At 46.4% G+C, this 22,193-nt stretch overlaps 2 protein-coding genes across 2 annotated transcripts; both read left to right on the forward strand.

The window, feature by feature from the left end:
- The first annotated feature begins 18,312 nt into the window (after window positions 1-18,312).
- Window positions 18,313-20,036, forward strand: LOC123142024 (uncharacterized). The gene is made up of 2 exons (XM_044561058.1): window positions 18,313-18,470; window positions 18,553-20,036. Exons 1-2 carry the CDS (start codon window positions 18,357-18,359, stop codon window positions 18,898-18,900), a joined length of 462 nt encoding a protein of 153 aa, XP_044416993.1. The 5' UTR covers window positions 18,313-18,356; the 3' UTR covers window positions 18,901-20,036.
- Window positions 20,037-20,406: 370 nt separating this feature from the next.
- On the forward strand, window positions 20,407-21,520 carry LOC123142025 (uncharacterized). Its single transcript, XM_044561060.1, has 2 exons — window positions 20,407-21,081; window positions 21,169-21,520. The coding sequence occupies exons 1-2, from the start codon at window positions 20,425-20,427 to the stop codon at window positions 21,310-21,312; spliced, it is 801 nt and encodes a 266-aa protein (XP_044416995.1). The 5' UTR covers window positions 20,407-20,424; the 3' UTR covers window positions 21,313-21,520.
- The last annotated feature ends 673 nt before the right edge of the window (window positions 21,521-22,193 follow it).

Genomic DNA, 22,193 nt, shown 5'->3' on the forward strand with positions numbered 1-22,193 from the left:
TCGACATAATGGGCCCTTTCCCCTGCGCTGTCGGGGGCTTTGAGTACTTGTACGTTGCAATCGACAAGTTCACAAAGTGGCCGGAGGTGGAAGCAGTGAGAAAGGTGACTGCTCAATCAGCTGTCAAGTTTTTCAAAGGACTGGTCTGCCATTTTGGTGTGCCAAATAGAGTCATCACCGACAACGGCATGCAGTTCACGAGCCACACCTTCATGCAATACATTCAAGGCCTCGATAGCAAGGTCTGTTTTGCTTCCGTGGGACACCCACGGAGCAACGGCCAAGCGGAGAGGGCAAATGTTGAAGTGTTGCGGGGGCCTAAGGACAAAGACTTTTGACAAGCTGTGCAAGAGCGGAAGGCGCTGGATTGATGAATTGCCGGCGGTTCTTTTGTCGATCAGGACGACGCCAAATCGAGCCACCAGCTAGACACCTTTTGCCCTGGTCTACGGGGCAGAAGCAGTTCTCCCCACGGAACTCATATACGGGTCACCTCGAGTGCTCGCTTATGATGAGCTTGGGCAAGAGCAGTTGCTCCAAGATGACGCGATGCTCCTTGAGGAAGATCGTCTTCGGGCGGTTGTGAGAGCAGCGCACTACCAGCAAGCCTTGCGCCTCTACCATAGCAGCAAGGTTCATGCCCGAAGCTTTGAGGAAGGCGACCTTGTTCTTCGGCGCGTTCAGTCGGCCAAGAATGCCAACAAGTTGACGCCAAAGTGGGAAGGCCCTTATCGGGTAATACGAGTCACCAGGCCCGGCGCAGTCCGCCTGGAGACCGAAGATGCCGTCCCAGTGAGCAACTCCTGGAACATCGAGCATCTTCGCAAGTTTTACCCATAAGGCGCGGCTTGCCGGGCCTCCCGGCAAGCCACCTTTTGTACAAGCTTTGCCGGCAAGGCATGTAACCCTTCGTACAAAGCCAGGCGCAGACCCTGAGCATAAATAAATGAAGCGCTGGCGCCCTAAGTCATAGCATGCATGCTAGGTCGAGTCTCTTCCTTGGTTAGGGTTGATAGTGCTCAGCAGCGACTAACCCCTAGCTTAGAGGTCGAGTGCGCGTCTATCTGTTTCTCTTCTGTCCTCTTTGGTTCGCAGGGCACATGAGCACTTCTGCCGAGCTACTTGGAAGAAAGAAAACGGACCGGCGTCCCGACCCCGGCAAACCAGAGTTGTCGGGGGCTGCAAGCACAAGGATCCAACCGCGGCAAGATGAGATTGCCGGGGGCTGCAGATCCAGATAAGTCTTTTATCCTCTGTCATGCATTTCGGAACAGGACTGGGGCATGTGAAACCTCGTTTTTATCTCTAGGCTGCGTGCTCCCCTTTTTCCTATACCTAAGGATTATTTCCTGGTCCGGATTTGGTTGTAGCCGCGGCGGCAAGGAGGTAGAACGAGGAGCCTAAAGCCCACTTCATCCCTGCCTCCGCCAAGAGCGCGAGAAACGGTCGAGTGGAGTGGGGGGACGGCAAGGCCTGTTGCCGGGCGAAAAACGTTTATCTTAAACAATAACAAGGATTCGCTCCTTGTCGCGGGATTTACCCACGAACGAAAAACCCGGCAAGCATCCCTTTTTCATTAAAAACATCCCATACAGGTACAGTTCGTACGGAATGAAAAACATGAGCAAGGGGATTACAAGTTCTAAATTTAACGAAGGCCCGCAGGCTTACAGACTAAAGAAGAAGGATAAGATGCCCGTAATCCCTTTCTTGTCCCTCTCCTCAGGAGGCAGGTCAAGGAGGCGAGAGGGCAAAAGGGGCGCCTAGGCGAGCTACGAGCGGCAGAAAGCACCAAGAGAACACCTCGGTGACCGCCCAGGGGCGGGCCGGTGATGACGGTGCCGGGAAAGGAGCTGGAAGACGAGGCGGCAGGACCGGCAGTACGCGACGAAGGCGTCGGTGCCCGCGTACTCCGAGTTGACGGCCTTGCCGCCCGCCCTCTTCCTCTTCCGCAGCCTCCCGACGCCAGCCGCCCAAGGAGACAGCCCCGAGAAGTTCAAGGAGCTGGCCCAACCCCCGGCAAAACTCTGCCGGAGGAGCGGCCAGGTGCAGATGTTGCTGCTGCCGCACCCGCCCAGGCGCGGGGCGTCCGACGCCTAGTCGGACTCGTCCCCGCCGTCTGCCCCGCTGTCCTCCTCATCACTTTCGCTCGAGGTAGAGCTTCCATCGTCGGAATCTCCATCGGATGAGCTCTCCACGCAGCACTTCAGGCGAGTCCCGAACTTGCCGAAGACCTTGACGGAGAGCAGGCCATCCTCCATTAATTTGAAGTAGAGGACGAGCCCCGCCGTCAGGCTGTGGATGCGAGCGAACGTCTTGCACCCACGACGGAGGTACATGACCCGAGGAGCCGGGAAGTCGACGTCGACCCGCGTGCACCCATTCCCACAACACCTCATGTGCAATCTGAGGGACTGGGGCGGGTCATGCTCCATCTCCCGAGCGAACGGGGCGGGAAGACGAAGACGGCGAGGCGGAGGCCGACGCAGCCTGATGAAAAACTCACGGGGCTGGTCTCCAACATGGCCTTCCATTCGAAAAGGCATCATTGGTGGGGGCGAAGCCGGCGCGCCGCCCCGTCCTCCTCTTCCCCGACCACTACGACCTCTGCACCGGCCTCGCCCACGACCTCGCCCCCTCCCCCTTCCCCTCGCGGCCGGTTCCACCACCGCGGGCTCAGGAGGAGGAGGGACGCGCTGTCGGGCGGCGACACTCGCCGCCACCGTCGAGGGACTAGGATTCCCTTCTCCATGGCGAGTGAAAGGAAGAAGCAGAAGCGAGAGGAGATAGATGACGGAAGAGTGTGGGACGCCATTCCCCCCCCCCCCCGGCCACCTTTCCCCCTCTTTATAAGGAGGCGGGGACTGGGCTCGGCCGCCCCGCTCGGCCAATCCAGCCACCAAAGCCACGGGGAATCAGGACCGACCCGCTGCCCCAACCAGCGATGGCCCGGTTTCCCGCCTCCACCGCTTGCCACCCAAGGTGCATGGAGGACGTGTGGCGGACGTGCAGAATCGAGGGGACGGGCGAAGCGACCTCTCCCCACCCCGTGATCGTGGGGAGTGGACGCCTTGAAGACCGCGCCTCGGCCCCGTTTAGTAAATGAGACACGCCTCCACGCCTCCCTCTTTTTACGGGGAAGGCGCGAGCCGCCTCTTTACTGCGATGTGACGCATGCGTGTGGAGACCGCCCCACGCATGCTGCCCACGTCACGCACACCCCTCCACGCCACGCCGCGCGCGCGGGTCGTGGGAAGTGCAACGCGCGAAAAGTTTTACCGTGGTAAAAACCGCCCTGCCTGCCCACGCACCGTTTTGGGCCTCGCCCAACAACGTGTCGCGCTTATGTGTGGCCCAGGCCGGGGGGCTCCTGTCGGTGTACAAAAAGAGGGGTGTGTTTTTGTACCCCTATACCTGTGCACGGGCAGTCGGAGCCGCGCCTACGGTCACGCCAAGCAGAACAGGGGAGGTGAGCCAAGGCAAGACCAAAGCCCAAGATAATAAGAGCAACGCCAAGGCCAAGACCACAAAGAGCAGATGGACGAAGCAGGTTCCCCCGGCAGGACCCTTGTCGGGGCAGCCTCAGCAGCCCCGGCAAGATCCTTGCCGGGACAGCTCGCCCCGCACCAACAGAGCGGGCCACCCTTGAGCCCACGGTCTCCAACATCACGTTGGGCCAGGGCTCGGGAGGCACCTCCGTGGTGGCATGCAGATCTTTGTGAAGACATATTCAAGATCAGATGAGGATTAGAAGACGACGATCCTCAGCAAGATCCTTGCCGAGGAAGGCCACCAGACACCCGGCAAGGCCATTGCCGGGGACGACAGCGCGCCACGGCAAGACCCTTGCCGGGCCACACGGCAAGACCCTTGCCGGGCCACCCGGCAAGGCCCTCACCAAGGACGCCAGCAGGGCCACCGCCAGGCCCACGCCAACCAAGCTTTCACCCCCGTTCACATGCAGCTGCCAGCCCAACCAGCTGGGCGGGCACCTGCATGGTAACATGCAGCTCCCAGGCCAACTCATCGAGCGCCTGCGTGGCGACATGCAGATCTTCGTGAATGCTCCGCCACTGCGCCACCTCAGCTGCCTGCCTGCCTACATGGCACCACGCGCCTCACTGGCCAGGGCGCGTGTCAAAGCGAGGAGGAGCGGCGACTGACGGGACGGGCCTCGCCCCGTCCCAATAAAGTAAGGGGACACCTACCCTACGCATTAAATGTGTCTTGTCCTATAATACGAGCAATAAGCACACGGCACTGTACGCATTTCCACCTCCTGTGTGCCACTGTGGCAGCCCCTTCCGACTATAAAAGGAGGCCCATGGCATACTGGAGACGGATTCGGCTCTTTCGAACCACGCACTAACCACAGCTAGTTCGAGAGCTCAAGAACTCTCTGAAATACACCCACCAAAGCAGGACTAGGGTTTTACGCATCCTCGCGGCCCGAACCTGGGTAAACGATCCTTGTGCTGTCTACTAGCCCTGCTCTTCTCGCAACCCCGCGCCCCGGCAACCGTGGTAGGGATTCTTGTGATCCCATAGGTGTCGTTCCACACCGACAATTTCCTTTGCCAAAATTTTGGCATGCCGTCGTTTTGGTCGGGCTGGTGTGGGCATAATCCAAACGGCCCCTATAGCAAAACTTGTTCCAAATCGGCCCAATTTTTTACCACAACATGTTAGTACCATGACATGACACCATGCCAAGTTTCATGATTCCCAGGTGAGTTTTGGATTTACATGAATTTAAAATCCAAGTTTCTCGATGTTCTCGACCGAGTCACGACGCCAGATGTTTGAATTTCATTCTCATTTGTTGCATGGGACCTAGAAATTCAACCAAGGACACACATGTGATTTTTCAACCAACTTTGGCGCACCGGACCATGCGCCTGTAGTTCAAATTTGGATTATGCACATTAAAAGTCCATAAACTCAATTAATGTATAAAAAGGCCAAACGAACCCGGAATAATTCCAAAACTTAACAGGGCACTAATATAGTTCTATGTTGCCCCTGTAAAGAAAATCAGGGGGAGGCAGCGTATATCGTTTCGCACACAAAGGTGACACGTTCCCTCTCGGAACCACGAGGCTTGTTGAGAGAATCTCCGGTTTTGCAAGAAGCTTATACCAAAACTTGTCCCAATTCTGCCAAAAATTATACATATGAAAATAGGGTTTAGATTATCCCGAACATCTCGCTACCTAGACCGATGTACTATGATTTGAATTCAACATAAAATGGATACAAATATTTGAATTGGAGATCGTATGGTACATGTAGTTTGTAGTGAAATATGATTTCTGCTATATGCATGTTTTTTTATCAAGATAATATTTAAATGATTGTATAACTTGACAACAATCATATTGAAATAAGGAAAATTGATTCAAATTTAGTCCATATGGTAGACGACGATATATATGTTCACAGGGTGGAGTAAAATGTTCATATATGATGGAGATCAAAATGTACGACTACATCAATTATAAACCGCAAGGTCACCTAACGATATATTCGAATTTAACATAACATGGATTCAAAAATTGAAATTTGTGGCATTTGTAATCATATAAAAAGGGACATTACTCTTTCTTTTGGTGGGAATTGATTTGTTTCTTGTTGTTGTTGAGGGAAGTGCGAATCGATTTGATACTGTACAGGGTAATCTTGTTCTCCCTATTTTTTACATTTTTTTGGTAGTTTTTTCAATGGCATTTATAGCAATATAGTAAAAGGGGACATGACTCTCTTGTGTCTTGTATGAATTGTTTTTTTGTACACGTTAAGTTTGTTCTGCCGAACAAGGAATCCGCACCTGGTTATCCTGAAATTTTCAAGCTCGAGTATCTTTCGTCTCACGTGCTTTGAAACTCCCGCCTCTTCAACCCACGCCGCGCCTTGTTATACCGAAATTTTGACGCGCGCGAAAACTCCCTCTTCATCCGAAATCGGTTCCGCAACCCAGACACGCGAAATCCCCCTTCTACCCCTCAGCCGAAAATGAAGCTCGACGTCGCGGTGTCAAAACCGGTGGGGGTATGCTGGTAACTTACCCTACATTTTGGACAAGCGTGTCCCTAAGCCGTGGCTCCCCCCTCCCTTCCCCTTCGTTCCGCCTATTTGTACACCGAGGCCGCCAAAACCCGCGAAACCCCACGCTTCTCCGTCGGCCTCCCGACCGCCGCCTAGCCGGAGACTCTTCCCCGACTACGTCATCCACCACAACAGCTCGCCGTCCCTCATCCAGCGCAGCGGATGAGGATCCGTCGTCGATCTCGTCGTCCCGCCGGATCTGCCGCCCCGTCGTCCACCTCGAAAGAGCTGCCCCGACGTTCGCCTCGTCTATCGTGCCACCTCCATCCCCACAGCGCCATCTTGACCTGCGCCACCGGAACCGCAACACCCTCACCAATTCCTCCGATAAAGCCGAGGACAACTCGGCGCCACAAAGGAGGTTCTGCACTCACCGCTGCATTTTATCTTTTATTCGATCTCACGGGGCTACCGGTGCTCGATGCCGAGCAGCCATGGCGGGTCTCCATAGACGGCGCCATCGCCGGCCACTTCATCCACGGCGTCTCTCCCCCATGTCGTTGCTTCATCGGTGGCGACTTCCACACTGGCACTAGCTGCAGCTGCTCCAGCTCTCGCTCGCACTGCTGCTGCTGCTGCTCCGACTCTCGCTCGCGCTGCGACTCTATTCTTGCTGTCGGTCACGCTTCTGCACTGCTCTTGCTTTCGTTTGTGCTACTGCTCTGCTCTGCTATTGCTGTCGGTCGCGCTGCTGCTCCACTCTTGCTCTAGTTCATGCTGCTGCTTTGCTCTTGCTCGCACTCGCGCTGCTGCTGCTGCTGCATGACCTCCGGCAGCTACAGGAGTTGCTGCTTTAGCACTCGCTCGCGGTGCGACTGCACAATTTGCTCTCTGCTAGTGTGTTCCCTGCTCGAGCGTCTGCTGATTTAGATCACTGCTTCTCTGCTACTAGTGCTCGAACGCCCTAAACATCTATTGCAATGCTCTGCTACTAGTTCAATCAGTTTCGACAGTAAAATCCAGTTTCGACTGTAAAGTTCAGTTTCTTCAGTTAAGTTCAAAGTGAACATTACTTACAGTATCTGTCGGAGCGGTCGTGGCACCGCTGATGCGTTTTACATCTAGCACTTTTTGGTGATGTATTTTACATCATCTATTGCAGATGATATTAGAGTCCCATTTCAGATTAACGTTGTCTGTCTTGTCCTCGCCGCCGTACACCTCACCGGAGCTGCTCCAACGACAGAACCGTCCATCACAGCGGAGCAGTACCCTCGGCGCCGTTTCCAGAGGCCTCAGATCTTCTTCCCCGCCTCCGACAGTCACACCAGCATCACCATCCCCCACGTCCAACCCAATGGTGCTAAGGTCCACAAGGCTATGCCAAAGAGGTTGTACACTCGTCGCATCACTTTGTTACTCTGCATTGATGTTGATCCCTCAGGGATCCTTTGCTATGGAACTACTATGGTACTACTATTCATGCATTTGGTTAGAAGGAGTGGAGCTAAGCAAAACTGGAGCATTTTTTCCTTTGGTGTCTCTTTCAAAGAAAAAACGTAGGAATTTTAGTATTCACTTGGACGTCCTTTTCAAATAAATATGCATGAAGAACAGAACTAATTGCATTACTGGCATAATAAGATTCTAATTTTTTTACATTTTCACGTGGTTTGACTTTAATTTGACCATGTTTCTCTATTCCTGTGTTCTCCAATTCATGTGAACCAAACACCCATCTTGACTGAAATCCTATGTTTCCAAATGCTCTATTTTGCACGTGCATTCCTATCCTATTCCTGTGTTTTTCCTGTCCCTGCGTTTATAGAATCCTCCAATTCTAAGGAGCCCTTACAGATTTACTTTATTTTCAGCTAGGCATCAAAGAAAACTTTGTGTGTTATGTCCTGCTCCTGCCGTGCCGTCATCCACCCCACCTGAGGTGCACCATCGACAGAAGCGTTCACTACAGCAGAGATCCCCCTGCAGACTTTCTTTCGCCGCCTCAGATCATCTTCCCCGTTGCCGGCAGCCACGCCAACTGCTTTACCATCATCGACTGAGCAGATGAACCTGAGGACTACACAGTTCCGGAAGAGAGGTCGCAGTCTTTCGTGTTTCCTTATGTTATACATCGGTTATTATTACCTGCTACTTTCACTACTAGGAAAAGGCCTACTAGTGGCGCACCAGTTTTGCCTACTAATGGCGCACTACTGGTGCGCCACTAGTACCACGCCACTAGTATTTTTTACTAATGGCGCACCACTGGTGCGCCACTAGTATCTGGTATACTAATGGCGCACCAGGCAGTGCGCCATTAGTATAGGCCACGGTGCGCCATTAGTATGCCTCCCAGGGGCCATATTTACCCATGTGCTTTCCCATACTAATGGCGCACTGCGGGGTGATGCGCCATTAGTATCCATTGGCATACTAATGGCGCACGTTGGGGTGATGCGCCATTAGTATGTATATTAGGGATTTTTTTCTTTTCTGATATTTGCATAGATTACAAAATATATTATTGGACAGAATATAAACAGCACCACACAGCAACAGCAAATTCATCAAATACAATAGAAGATTAGTCTCCGAATACAATTCATCATATTAGTCTCCGAATTCAAAAGACCGAACAAAGATAGAACATTACAAGTCTCGAGACCGCGAGTAGCGAGTTTGTCGAAAGTAATACTAATCCTAACAAGTCCTACTAATCATCATCATACAACTTCTACTCGTTATTAATAACAAGTCATACGATCATCATCCTGATAGTCATCGAACCAACCCTACTTAATTGTTCTTAGCACATGATCATCAATATTAGGCAGGACCTAAATATCCTATTTAAGGTAAAATAGCATAAAACAATATAGACCCTGACACTCCATTATGGAGAATGGAGATCATCCTGTCTCCAATTCTTGCGCGGCGCTACCTTTTGCTTCCAAGAACCTCTTTACGACTGTCCATACATTTTTTCCATTCTCTGATTAGCATGTCTCCACTTCTTCTAGAAATCCGGTATGGACAGTTGAGATTCCTAGGATGACCTGGATATAAGTTGAAAACACGAAGGCTGCCATTCTGATACATCAAATGAGGCACACAATCCTCAGGGATTCTCTGTTGAAAAACATAGTAATAACTTCATAGTTAGCAATGATGTACTAGTTTTAGAAGTATGCAAAAGATGCACGGATGCCGTAATAGTAAAAAATCTTACCAGGGTATCTCCATGGTAGTTACCGTAGTTCAACACGTGCACTAGTGGCACGTATTGACCATAATGTTGAGGAGTTTGATTGTAGATATTGTAATTCTCAAGATCAGTACAAAATCTGACCAGATGATTTTTCTCCTGATAAGTTAACTCGGAGCCATCGGTGTAGTGGGTTTTGTCTACCATGTTCCGCACATTTTTTGAACAATCAAAATAAGCTGTCAATGGAAATAAGTTGTCAACTATTTTGAAATAAACAATATAAATTAGTTAATAATTAACTATGTTTGAGAAACTCACATAGCGGTAGAACTGGAGGCGTATCAACAAGGACCCAAATGTCCATATTGTCATGGTCGGTGTCAGGATCACCAAGATCCATGGTGACAAGCATACCCTCATCAAAACCATACATCTTGCAAAATCCTTCCCAATTTTTGCAACCAAAATGGGTTACGCTCTCAGCATTATACGGATTTACTTCAAAATCCACCTCATGATGTGTCCTTAGGTGAATTTTCTTCGTTTCAAAATTTTCATGATCTTCAAAAGCCATCCTCTCCAAGACATAGCGTCTTGCATGGCATGGGATAAACTATACTCGAATTGTAAAAGATGAAATTACACGTTGAAATAGTTGAAGTCATGCTTAATTATGAAAAAAACACTTGTCGTCGTTGCGTACCGTTTCAACTTCGAAGGTCTCCTCGAGCTTAATGCGGAAGCGCCGATCATCGTCCAGGTGAGGCCTGTCGCACAGACCTCGACCGTCGTGGCACCAGTCGCACTCCCCCGGGAGACTTTCGTCGTCCGATGATGACATTTCCTATGTTCATAATTCAAAACTACATCATCTCTGTTGGGTCCAATAAGATAATCCACAGTGTGGTGAAAACACGCCCTTCGAACTGGTTTGAGCAATTGGTGAATGGCGATGGTCTAAGATTTTCAGTAGTAAGAAGTGAAGTGGTAATTTTGAGAGCAAATGGTTAGGATGAGTGGTTCCTACTTAATTAAGTACTAAGACCCCGACCCATGCATTAGTCACAAGTACCCCATATGTCCTATTTCATGGAAAAGTCATGCTAAAATTCATGGAAAATTTCAGCATGACCTTTGCTGAAAATAGGACATATGGAGTACCCGAATTTGCCGGAACGGAAGTTAATCGACATTCCAGCAAACTCAAGGGCCTCTCGGGGTACAGCAGCAGCATCACATGTTGACAAAATTTCAGTATTACAGACTTGCTGTCAGCATCACAAGTAGTACCAATGGCAGTGGAGCATTACTACTCTACAGAAAGATAACGCAATGTAACAAAAGTGTAACTCTATCTATCTACAATGAGTGGAAATGGCCAAGCCTAAACAACTTACTACTCGATTGATTAAGCATGTGGATTTGTCAATGATTAATATGATATAAGTGTAACTCTGAAATGAAAGACCATATAGATAAAACAATGCAACAGAAATGAAAGACCATGTGGATTTTCTCAGAACTTTAAGCGCAAATGTCAAGAGCACAGAGTACACGTTCTCAAAGAGAAGTTCAGTTCTGCAATCGACAAACCAGACACTTTAATTTTTATCAAGGAAGGGTTTACCCCTCCTATTTCCATTAAGAGAAACCTACAGCAAACTACAAGAACCAGTTATCCTACAAAGATAAAACCAAAAGCTACTTACTACAGGAGCTTATGTCTGGACCTGATGACAACACTGCTTATGGACCCTTATAACTTGGTGCACTTGCATTCAGTCACCACCACCAAATCCTAGTGCAGCTGTGGTTCTAAAATCCTAGTGCACTTGCACTTGGTGCACTTGGAGAACATGATTGGGCATTCTGAAACATAATTGCTCTAGTGCAGCTGTGGTTCCAATTGAGGTGTGCCCTATGGTCTTATACATAAGCCAAACAAACTAATTAGGGTTCAGCAGCAAGCAGCTGCACAACTACATCACTCCCTGTCTCCCTCCCTTCAGATACAGCGGCTCAAAAGTCAAGTAAACTGAAGATTAATCTAACAAGCCTGACAGTAGCTAACTGTACCTAACTGTACCTAACTGATTCTAACTGTACCTAACTGAATTTTTTGACAGTAGCTAACTGTATTTAGTAATTTTTCTGTAACAGTCTTGCCCCTATTTGAAGGACAAGCAAATAGATACCTAAAATCCACTAGTATTGCCTCTAAAAAAGCCTAACTGGATTTTTCTGTAACTGTACCTAACTAAATTTTTCTGTACCTAACTGAACTGTAAGGAGTTAACTGAAATTCACTAGTATTGCCTCTAAAAATCCTAAAGTCCACTATTATCTACTTTAGGCACAATCATACACAATTCTGACTATACTGTAACAATTGTACTCTATCAAAATGTTGAAATTTTGACATTCGGAGGGTCACCTGCGTGGTGGTGCCCTGCACAGCGGTCGTTGAGCTCGCGCGATGTGGTGAGCTCACCGGAGATGGACGGGCCCTGCACAGCAGTCGAGACTCAGAGCGGAGGTTGAGGGCAAGAGGAAGAAGAAGAAGAAGGAAGTGGAGGGGAGGGGCTCACCTGCAGTCGAGGGCGTACACGGCGCCGGCCGGCTGAAGTGGTGGGGGCGCGGGGGCGCGGGGGCGGCGGGAGTGGAGTCCGGCGGGGTAGAATCATGCCGGCGACGGGGTCGTTGCGGTCGCCACTCCTTGTCGCCGCCGAGCTCACGCCGGGGGGTGAAGAAGCGGAAGATGGAGGCGGTCCTCCTGGGCAGGCCGCGCGGTGTTGGACGGCGAATACGAGGTTGACGGCGGGGTCAGCGAGCACGGCCGGGGACGGCGAGCACGGGGGCGGTGGTGGTCGATGGTGGTCGGGTGCGGGTGAGATGAGGCAGGGGAGGGATTAGAGAGAAATGTGAGAGATTGGGGATTTTATTGTGGGGGGAAGCTTCCTAATGGCGCACCACGAAGCGGTGCGCCATTAGAATGTTTGTTTATATAGCAATGGCGCACCCACGATCGGTGCGCCATTAGTAAACTTTTTTTTATATAGCAATGGCGCACCAGCCAGAGGTGCGCCATTAGTAATATTTTCTTTATTATTATTTTTTGTTGCATATAATAATTTTTTAGAAAATGAATATGAATATGAAACAGTAATAATTTTTTATAAAAACAGTAATAATATTTATGAATATGAAAAAAATCATCAAATTTATTATTTGAAAATATAATCAAATTTGTTTTTTTTTGCAATTTTAGTTGCATTCATTTGTGACGGTGGAGCGGGCCGGGGAGGGTGCGGGGGGTCGTCGGCGGCGGTGGAGCGGGGGAGGGTGCGGGGGGTCGGCGACGGCGGCCGGTGGAGCGGGGTAGAGGGTGCGGGGGCTGCTCGGCGGCGAGGGGGACCGGATCTGGCGAGGTGGGATAGCGATCGAGATGGAGGGGGATCGAGATCGAGTGTCCATGAAATTTTAAAATATTCATGAGTTCAAAAAGTGGCCATGAAATACAATCGAGAAATGAAGGCTCTTAACGTGTGCCATTAGTAGTGCGCCATTAGTAGTTTTGCAAAAAAAAGACACTAATGGCGCACCAGGGAACACTAGTAATGGCGCACTGTTCTCTGGTGCGCCATTAGTAGTTTTGCAAAAAAATAAAAAATAAAAAAAATATAGTAGTGGCGCACTATGTGGCTGGTGCGCCATTACTAGTTAGAACTAGTAATGGCGCACTGTGCCCTGGTGCACCATTAGTATGTTTGGAAAAATAAAAAAAATTGTTACTAATGGCGCACCGTGTGTCTGGTGCGCCATTAGTGTCTTTCACACTAATGGCGCACCAGCACATGGTGCGCCACTGCTATATAGCAATGGCGCACCACATGTCTGGTGCGCCATTAGTGGCCATTCCATCTATAGCCCTTTTCCTAGTAGTGTTTATCGTTCAAACTTGAGTTTTAAAATGCCCGTGGGTCTCATATCGAGGCAGCAACGAATAGTATTTGTCTACTATCTGGTTGATCTGGGGTCTTCTATGTGGTTCATGTTGGGTGGGCAACAAACAATAGATGATCCATTGTCTATCTTTTTAAACTGAAGCTATAATCTACCTGCTATCATTAGTTTTGGATCCATCCACACTCGTTTGCTACCATCAGTCTTGATTTTTGCATGCACCCCTTAGGCCTTATAAAATCTAACTGTTTTTTTATTATGCATGTCAGATATTGTACACAATCATACTGAACAAGTAGAGAAAAAGAGAAGACCGTTGTATGGGAATATAATGTCGTGCAGACGCCGCTCCATGGTGGGCGAAGTGGGTCCCCCCTCCCGCCATTCCAGATTGTATTCCGGAGGAAGATAACTGTTTAGATGGGGATTCAGAGGGAGCCTACCACTCATTTTACCACCTGAGGTGTTTGCTCTAACCTGGCATGCTGCTGTTGGTCATATCATGCATATGGTGCCTCGCATTGCTTACATTATACATCTTATATGTCATCAGCTTAGTTTAGATTTGCTTTGTGTGAATGCCACATGTTTGGTTTCTATATCATACTCCCACCGTTCCTAAATATTTGTCTTTTTAGAGATTTCAACAAGTGACTACATACGAAGCAAAATGGGTGAATCTACACTCTAAAATATGTCTATATACATCCGTATGTGGTAGTCCATTTGAAATCTCTAAAAAGAGAATATTTAGGAACGGATGGAGCATATGGGAATTATGCAATGCCATCTTCTTCTTTTTTGAAAATTTAGACAGTAGGAGAGTTTCCTACTACATATATATATATATATATAAATGGGTGGTGTTACATGGTATTTACATGAGAGGGGGAAAGGGGGGGTTACATGGGGGGGTTACAATGGGGTGGGGGTGGCTAGAGAAAAGCAGTAAGAATCGTGGCCACTAAATGTTTCTTATGTGGTGGTAGCCTATGGCTAATATCAGAGAAATCCTTTTTGATGCGTGTCCTCCAGGAGGCGACCGTGGGGGTCACATGTCGAAAGTAGTTGTTGTTTCGTTCCTTCCAGAGGCTCCAGGCAGCCACCAGGAAGATATCCATGATCATCTTGCGCCCATGCCTCATTTTTAGGTGTGAAATCATATCCAACCTATTGCCCTGCAGCGGCCAATGGATCCCCAAGAGGTGCCAGCGTGTTCGACTAAAGGTGCAACGAAAGAATAGATGTTCAACCGTCTCCTCAACGTGTTGGTTGCAAAGAAGACGATCTAGGTTGTTGCCAATATTGTAGTGTCGTCTGTTCAGCATGTTACGTGTATTGAGTCTGTCAGAGAGCAGGAACGAGCCAAACACTTTGATTTTTGGGATGGATTTGGCCTTCCAAAGCCATCTGAACCCCTCATGGGCCTGTACATCCCGGAAGACAAAGGTGTAATAGGCAGAGGTCTTGAATATTTGGGCTCCCCAAGTACAAATCCACTGATCTTTTGAGCCGTCCAGAGTGAAATGAGAGACCTCCCGCTGAATTTGTCGTAGCTCGTCGTGGGCTTGCATGGATAGCGGTAGGCGAAAGGTTGCAGCCATATCCGTGGTTGCCAGAAACTGTTGAACTGAAATATGTTCATTGGCAGCAAAGGAGAACGCTCGAGGGAAGGACGTGGTGTAGATGGAGTTATTCCACATGTCTTTCCAGAATAGAGCCGTATCACCAAAGTTGACTTGTACAGTTGTAACCCCACGATATGTAGGCATGAGTTTAATGAGCTCCTTCCACCAGAATGATCCAGAGGGCTTAGCTGCGTGTGGGACAAGGCCATTGTAGTAAGTGTGTCGGATGAGGTTTACCCACGGGATGTCATGACGGTTGTAGAACTTGTGCAGCATTTTGAGCAGAAGGGCCTCATTTTGTATACGTAAGTTTAGCACGCCAAGGCCACTCTTTAGCCAGGCATCATATACGTGAATCATGCAATGCCATCCTGTTTAGCCAGTCATCGTATATGTGAATTTTATCGTGCCATTTTTTTATAATGTGTTCCATTTGTCAACAATGTTTATACATTCATCTACTCTTCCTGTGCATCAGCCATTTGAGTTGATCATGGGAAAATATGGAGTAAAAACAAGGTCTTCTGAGCAGTCAGTGCTACCTGTCGATGCAGATTTCTTGCTGGTTACAGATAGCTCCTCAGAGGAGGATTTAGAGACACATGACCAGTCGTATCCCCCCCCCCCCGAGGTGCATGTTCTAACTTGGCAGGGTTATATTGCTCATATCATGCATAAGGTGTCTTGCATTGCCATGCCATCTGCTTAGATTATACATGCTTTGTGTGAATGCCTCCTGTTTGCTTTCTATATCAGATATGTGAATTATGCAATGCCATGTTTTTTAGCCAGTTATCATATATGTGAATTATGCACCGCCATGTAGCCAGGCATCATATATGTGAATTATCTCATGCCATCTTTTTTTTCATTACGTATTACATTTGTTGACAATCTGTGTATATTGAACTACTCTTCATGTGTATCAGCCATTTGAGCTGGTTATGGAAACATCTGGAGTGAAAAAAAGGTCTTCAGAGCAGGCAATGGTACCTGTTGAAGCATATACCTCGATGGTTACAGGGCGCTCCTCAGAGGAGGATTCAGAGACAGATGACCAGTCCACTAGCGGATAGTAACCCACTTCTAGTTGACAAAGCACAATGTCCACCATAGAGCACCCCCATACGAGCAGTTTGTAAAGCAACTGCAGTGCCTAAAGCACGAAGACCAGCACAGCCGACCCAAACTCCACGTTTAAAGCAGAAGAGCAACTGTTCTCATGTCAGATTCCGTAGCTATGGTCCATACTCATTTGCTGTTGCATCACTGTATTTACTCATACCAACTACTTTCGAATTTGAAGGATCCAATTGAAACTCCAATGGCGCAACAGGTATGTTTTAAATCTATTTCTTTAACTTGATTGCTGTTCTAACTTCTTGCTCTATGTTGATTTCAATTTCAGTTGTATAAACAATTATGTTCTCATGTGATGCACATTACAAGTGTTGCCAATGTTGTGTAGTTTCTCACACGTATATTCTGTCTATGCTGCTGTGTCTTAAAAATATATGAGTTGAAACGTGTCTCTATCTTGATTAGGCAACATAAACTAGAATGATATGGACAATACAGTGACCATAGTACATAGATATATGTTTGTTTCATGTTGTTATCCTATCCACCTTACTACTGAACCGGTTTACCAAAATGAGTTTTGTATACTACATGCTAAACATGTGATGTGTCTGCTTGTTTCTCTTGTAGTATGCAAACAAAATATTGGAGAAGAGCACCCCACTATGCAATGGTAGAGAAAGTAAAGCAGATAAGGTTCAAGATAGTGAGACAACCCTGTTGGTCTCCAAGAAAGGTGATAAAAACGATCTTGTAGACAGTGGGAAAACCCCACAGTCCTGCGTTGATGTAGTGTTCGAGTTACTGGCCAGTACCGCTGGCACAAGCTCTTTGAACTCGCTGCCTGGATCACTTCGGCTTCTTCAGTCTTAGCTACAAGCTGAAAGGCATCAGTCAGCTGTGCTGCGGCAAGAAGCCGAAGGACTGAGGAAGTCCCTGCAGAATTCAGATGCATACTTTCTTGTGCAATAGCAAGCGCTGGAGGATTTAAGCGCCAAATAAGAGAAAGTTAATAAGCTTGCTAAGCATCTTGCCAGAATTATGCATACCCAGGATATTGTTTCTTGAGCTCTTCTGAAGTGGTTTCAGTTCTGGAATTGTTTTGCTGCGGCGTTTATATGCTGCTTTGTTCCCTATATTTGCACTGGTGGCGAACTTTGATGCCCAGTGGATGTAATATGTGTAAGAGCCATAATACCCTAGCATAATTTGCTTGCTTTAGGCCAACAACTCAAGAAGTGATCGAATTTGGTCCGCAAACTCGTTGATTTGATCAAATAAGGCCAAAACCGGCCCGAGAGTAAAAAACCGGCCACGCGGATGCCATGTCATCGTTCCGTTGACCACTCATAAGTTCACTATTTTTACAGGGGTGTATCTACAAATTGACCGATTTTTTTACAAACCATCCTAAGGGCGTATATGGACTGAAAAAGTATTAAATAAAACCTTGCATCGCCCAGTACTTGAACTTGGGTCGACCGGAATTTTGATTGCCTCAGTGACCACCACACCTACACCGCACACGCGCAATAAATTTCAGCCTACTGCATATGTACATAGAATCCGGAGAGAGAAAAAAAAACAGAAGATCCCTCCAGATCGGTTTTCAATCATGCGATCCCTTTCCTTCTGTTTCGCTTGACTGTTGCCTTGTTAGTTGCTAGATCGTAGCGTTCCATGGTTTCGTCTGCCTTCTGTGACAAGCAGGTTAGGACGACGCACCTCCGCAAACGACCACGGCGGTCGTCCTCTCGACGCCGTCTAGCCGCAGATGGCGCCGCGGCTGCGCGAACGGAGCGCCCCCGCACCCTCATATGGTATGTATCTTCTTCCGTTGTCCCGGAGAGAGACAGAGTTCGTGTGTGTTCTGGCCAGGAGAGTTGATCTCACCGAGTCGATCCAATCCATCAGAGCTAGTGCAGGCGAGAGTCACTTATACTTATAACAATACACGGCTAGACATGCGAACACTGTCAAGCTGTGCGCTTGCTTGCTTGCTTTGCACAAATACGTTTATTAGCTTCTGGGCAAATCATGCTAGCTATGTGAGAAATCATGATGACTGGACGTTAGATCAGAGAGAGGATGCATATAATTGTAGTGCGGATTTTTTATTTGAACTGAATATGTGATCTATGTTTTCTTGTTTGTCGTGGAATGTAGAAATTGATTATGGTTTGTTCACCCTGGAGGTACATCACAATGGCTTTTTCTGTGGCTCGGGAAGCAATAGGACATATTTGGATGACAGAGTTGATTTTTTCGATTATTGTGAGGCAGAGGACATGTCTATTTTGTGGCTTGTTGATTTTTTAGAGCGACTCGGTTACCCTGATAGTGAAAAGTACAAGATATATTTGCTCATGCCTGCGAGAAGTATTACTGAAGGACTTTTCTATGTGTAGTGTGATGATGATCTTCAGAAGATGATGAGTACAGTACCGAAGAACTGCAACAGCATAATACTTTACGTCGATCAAATGTTTGAAATTCATGTTAACATATGTGATGAGGTTGCCATAGAAGAAAAGGTTTTAGAGGTAAAGAAAACTCTATAATGATATTGTGTTACTGTTGTTTGTCTTGTTAGAGTTTGTCGCCATTTTTTATACTGTTTTGCAGCCCATTGTAGGTGAGGGGGTCAATCCTGAGAGCATTGTAGGAGAGGACATGTTGCAGGAAGATCAGGGCAGGTTGCGGACAGAAGAGAAAAGGTTGCAGAGATTGCAGAAATTTAAGAAACTAGAGGATGAAGAGTCTGATGACAGCGACCGGTTGGATTCAGATGCAGATTTCTTTGATAGTGACAATGACCCATTAGATGGGGATGATGACATCTTTGCTGCATTTGTGCACCATGATGTCATAGATGCAATGATTACTAGCAAAGGCAAAAAAGTAGTTGAAGTAAATGAGGATGGTAAGGACAAGAGGAAGAAGAAGAAGAAAAGTAAAAAAGGAAGATTCTGATGAGGAGTTGCTTCTTCCAGATTCAGACGACAAGAACTTCAATTTTAAGTTCAATTCTTTTGCTGAACATGACATGGCAGACCTGGAGTTCAAGATTGGAATGACTTTTTCAACAGTTGAGTAGTTGAGAGAAGCAATATCTGAGTATAGCATAAAGAATAGAGTGGCTTTGCACAAGACTAGAAATTGTAGAACCAGGGTTGAGGTGGTCTGTGCTGAAGGTTGCCCCTGGTATTTGTATGTGACAGAAGACAGGTCCAAGAGCTTGCTTGTGAAGAGATATGTTAATGAGCACACATGTAGCAGAGAGTGGGCTATCAAGGCAATGACTGCTCCCTATCTTGCCAAAAAATATGTGGAAGAAATAAGAGACAATGAGAACATTGATGCAAAGTCATTTGGCAATAAGGTGCAAAAGGACTACAATTTGGCTCCTGGCAGAATGAAGCTGCAAAAGGGCAAAGAAGAGAGCAATGGCTATTATCAGAGGAGACGAGGAGAAGCAATATAATTTTCTTTGGGATTATGCGGAAGAGATTAGGAGATCAAACCCTGGGAGCAGTGTCTTTCTTAATTTGGATGCAAATGGTTTGTTTGAAACTATGTACTTTTCTCTTCATGCATGCAAGAGGGGCTTTCTGGAGGGTTGCAGGCCAATTCTTTTCTTTGATGGTTGTCACTTGAAGACAAGGCATGGTGGTGTTATGTTGACAGCAATAGGTATTGACCCTAATGATTGTATCTTCCCAATTGCCATGGCTGTGGTAGATGTAGAGTGCAAAAACAATTGGAAATGGTTCATGAACACTTTGAAGCATGACCTGAACATCCACGACCACACGGCAGCCTTTACTCTTATGTCAGATAAGCAGAAAGGGCTGATACTTGCAGTGCAGGAAGAATTTCCAGACAGTGAACATAGATTTTGTGTAAGACATCTCTACCAAAACTTTAACACGATTCACAATGGGGAAGTTTTGAAGAATCAACTTTGGGCTTGTGCAAGATCTAGTAACAAGCCACAATATGAAAGAAAAATGGACAAATTGAAGGCTCTGAGTCCTGAAGCATATGCATGGCTTGATAAGCACCCACCAAACCAATGGTGTAGGGCTTTCTTTGATTGTTTCTGTAAGAGTGACACACTCCTCAATAATCATTGTGAAGTGTTCAACAAGTAAGTTACCGAATGATTGTATTACGTGTTCTCAATAATGTAGTTTTGTTGTTGTTGTTGTTGTCGTACAAATCACCAGAGTTATTGGAGCATGATAAAATCTTGAGAAAAAATAGATAACAGAACCACATATGTCTAATATTTTTGCTAATAATTTCAGAATTTTATAAGTTTCAAAAATATGTTTAAAATTAATTCTTTGCATACTGGTTTGTTTTGACAAATTCTTCTGCAACTTGTATGTTAGCTACTGAGTATATGTTTGTGTAGTTTTTGGAGTCCTCTTGATCATGCTTTGTATTACATGTTGACGCAGATATATACTATGTGCAAGAGAGCTTCCAATCATGAATATGTGGGAAAAGATTAGGGGCCAGATTATGCACAGGATGTATGATTATGCAAACACTTGTGAGAACAAATGGACTGGCAACATTTGCCCCAAAATCGTGGACAAGATGCGTAAAAATGAGGACTATGCTAGTGATTGTTTTACTTATCCTTCTGGCCAAAGAGTATACGAAGTGAAGAGCAAAGATAACACCTATGAGGTGAAGATGAATGAAAAAACTTGTGATTGCAGAAGATGGCAACTAACGGCCATTCCATGTTCGCATGCCATTTCCTGCATGAGAAAAGAGAGAATAAAGCCAGAAACCCAGATAGCTAGTTTCTATACAAGAGAAAGGTACATGAAAGCATATGAAAATACTGTTTGGCCAGTAAGGGATAAATCTTTCTGGGAAAAGACACATGGTAGGGATGTGGGAGCACCTTTGTATGAAAAGGAAGCTGGGAGGAAATCAAACAAAAGGAGAGAGCACCCATCGGAGAAGGAGGAAGGGACGAGACTTAGCAAGCATGGTGTGAAGATGCATTGCAGCTTTTGTAGGGATCCTAATCACAAGAGGCCTTCATTCCCTGAATTACATCCCGAACTCAAGTTGGAACCACAAAGGAGGACAAATGATGATGACAATGTTGGTGATCCTTCTGTGGTAGAGGTAAAGAAAACTATATAATAATATTTTTGTTACTATTGTTATTATTGTTATTGTTGGTCATCGTTTCTTCTTTATACTGTTTTGCAGAACATTGTATCCGAGGAGGGCAATCCTGAGTTGATTCCCACACAATGTAGTAGGACTTTTGTAGTTGAGGTCATGGAGGAGGAAGTAAGAATAGTTTTAACTATTTATAAGTTGATCTATATATTTTGTATGGTTTTAATGTGACGTAATCCCTATGATCACTCAAGATAGTATCAGTTGCTCTACAGAAATAAGTAAAATGTTTAAGTGCAAGTATGTGCAACCTGCTTGTAATGCAATTTCAAATGGTTTCAGAACTATGTTTTGGAAGCTTTTAGAACTACGTGTTGTCACTGTTTAAAAACTATGGAATAAGTGCAAGTATGTGCAACTTGCTTGTAATACTTTTTCAAACGGGTTACAGAATGATGTGTTGGATGGTTTTAGAACTATGTGCTCATTTGAATTTTTTAAAAACTACGAATCATTGAAGTCATGTTCTATATATTTTCTGTAGTGTGAGTGTATATTGAATGTGAGGTTTTGTATTGTCGTCAAGATTTATACATATTACTTTGATATTCTCTGAAACCCACTGATTTTATATACATATTTAACAATGATTACGTGAAGATATATATAGTAGCCTACCTATTTGAACATAAATTACGTCATGGTGTATTGGTCTAGAAGCCAACTTCTAACCCAGACTGCCTGTGTTCAAATACTACAGGACACACGTTTTAATATTTATTTTTTTCTCCTGATTCAGCGTAAATATATATACTCGGCACCGTGTTAGTCTGCAAACTTTGTGTTATTCCAGTGGTTGGTGATGTGTTGCCTGTTCGGAACGGCCAAGGTTCAAGTCTTGGGCAACACAATTTTAATACTTTTTCACTCCAAACGCCCTCAATTAGCATGGTCTATGAGAAAAAAAACCCGACCAATTTGCAAATAAAACCCTATAAAAATAGTGAATTCACAAGCACTCAAAGGATCAATGACATGGCATCCACGTGGCCGGTTTTTTCCTGGTCAGACCGGTTTTGAAATTATTTGATCAAATCAACGAGTTTGCGGAC

Source organism: Triticum aestivum, chromosome 6D (assembly GCF_018294505.1).
Source record: "Triticum aestivum cultivar Chinese Spring chromosome 6D, IWGSC CS RefSeq v2.1, whole genome shotgun sequence".
Taxonomy (NCBI): domain Eukaryota; kingdom Viridiplantae; phylum Streptophyta; class Magnoliopsida; order Poales; family Poaceae; genus Triticum; species Triticum aestivum.

Bases quoted from the DNA above. Each gene is read 5' to 3' on its own strand.
- LOC123142024 (XM_044561058.1), top strand. From the start codon at position 18,357: ATGATGAGTACAGTACCGAAGAACTGCAACAGCATAATACTTTACGTC. The intron at 18,471-18,552 runs GTAAAGAAAACT...ACTGTTTTGCAG, and splicing joins TAGAAGAAAAGGTTTTAGAG to CCCATTGTAGGTGAGGGGGT.
- LOC123142025 (XM_044561060.1), top strand. From the start codon at position 20,425: ATGAATATGTGGGAAAAGATTAGGGGCCAGATTATGCACAGGATGTAT. The intron at 21,082-21,168 runs GTAAAGAAAACT...ACTGTTTTGCAG, and splicing joins GTGATCCTTCTGTGGTAGAG to AACATTGTATCCGAGGAGGG.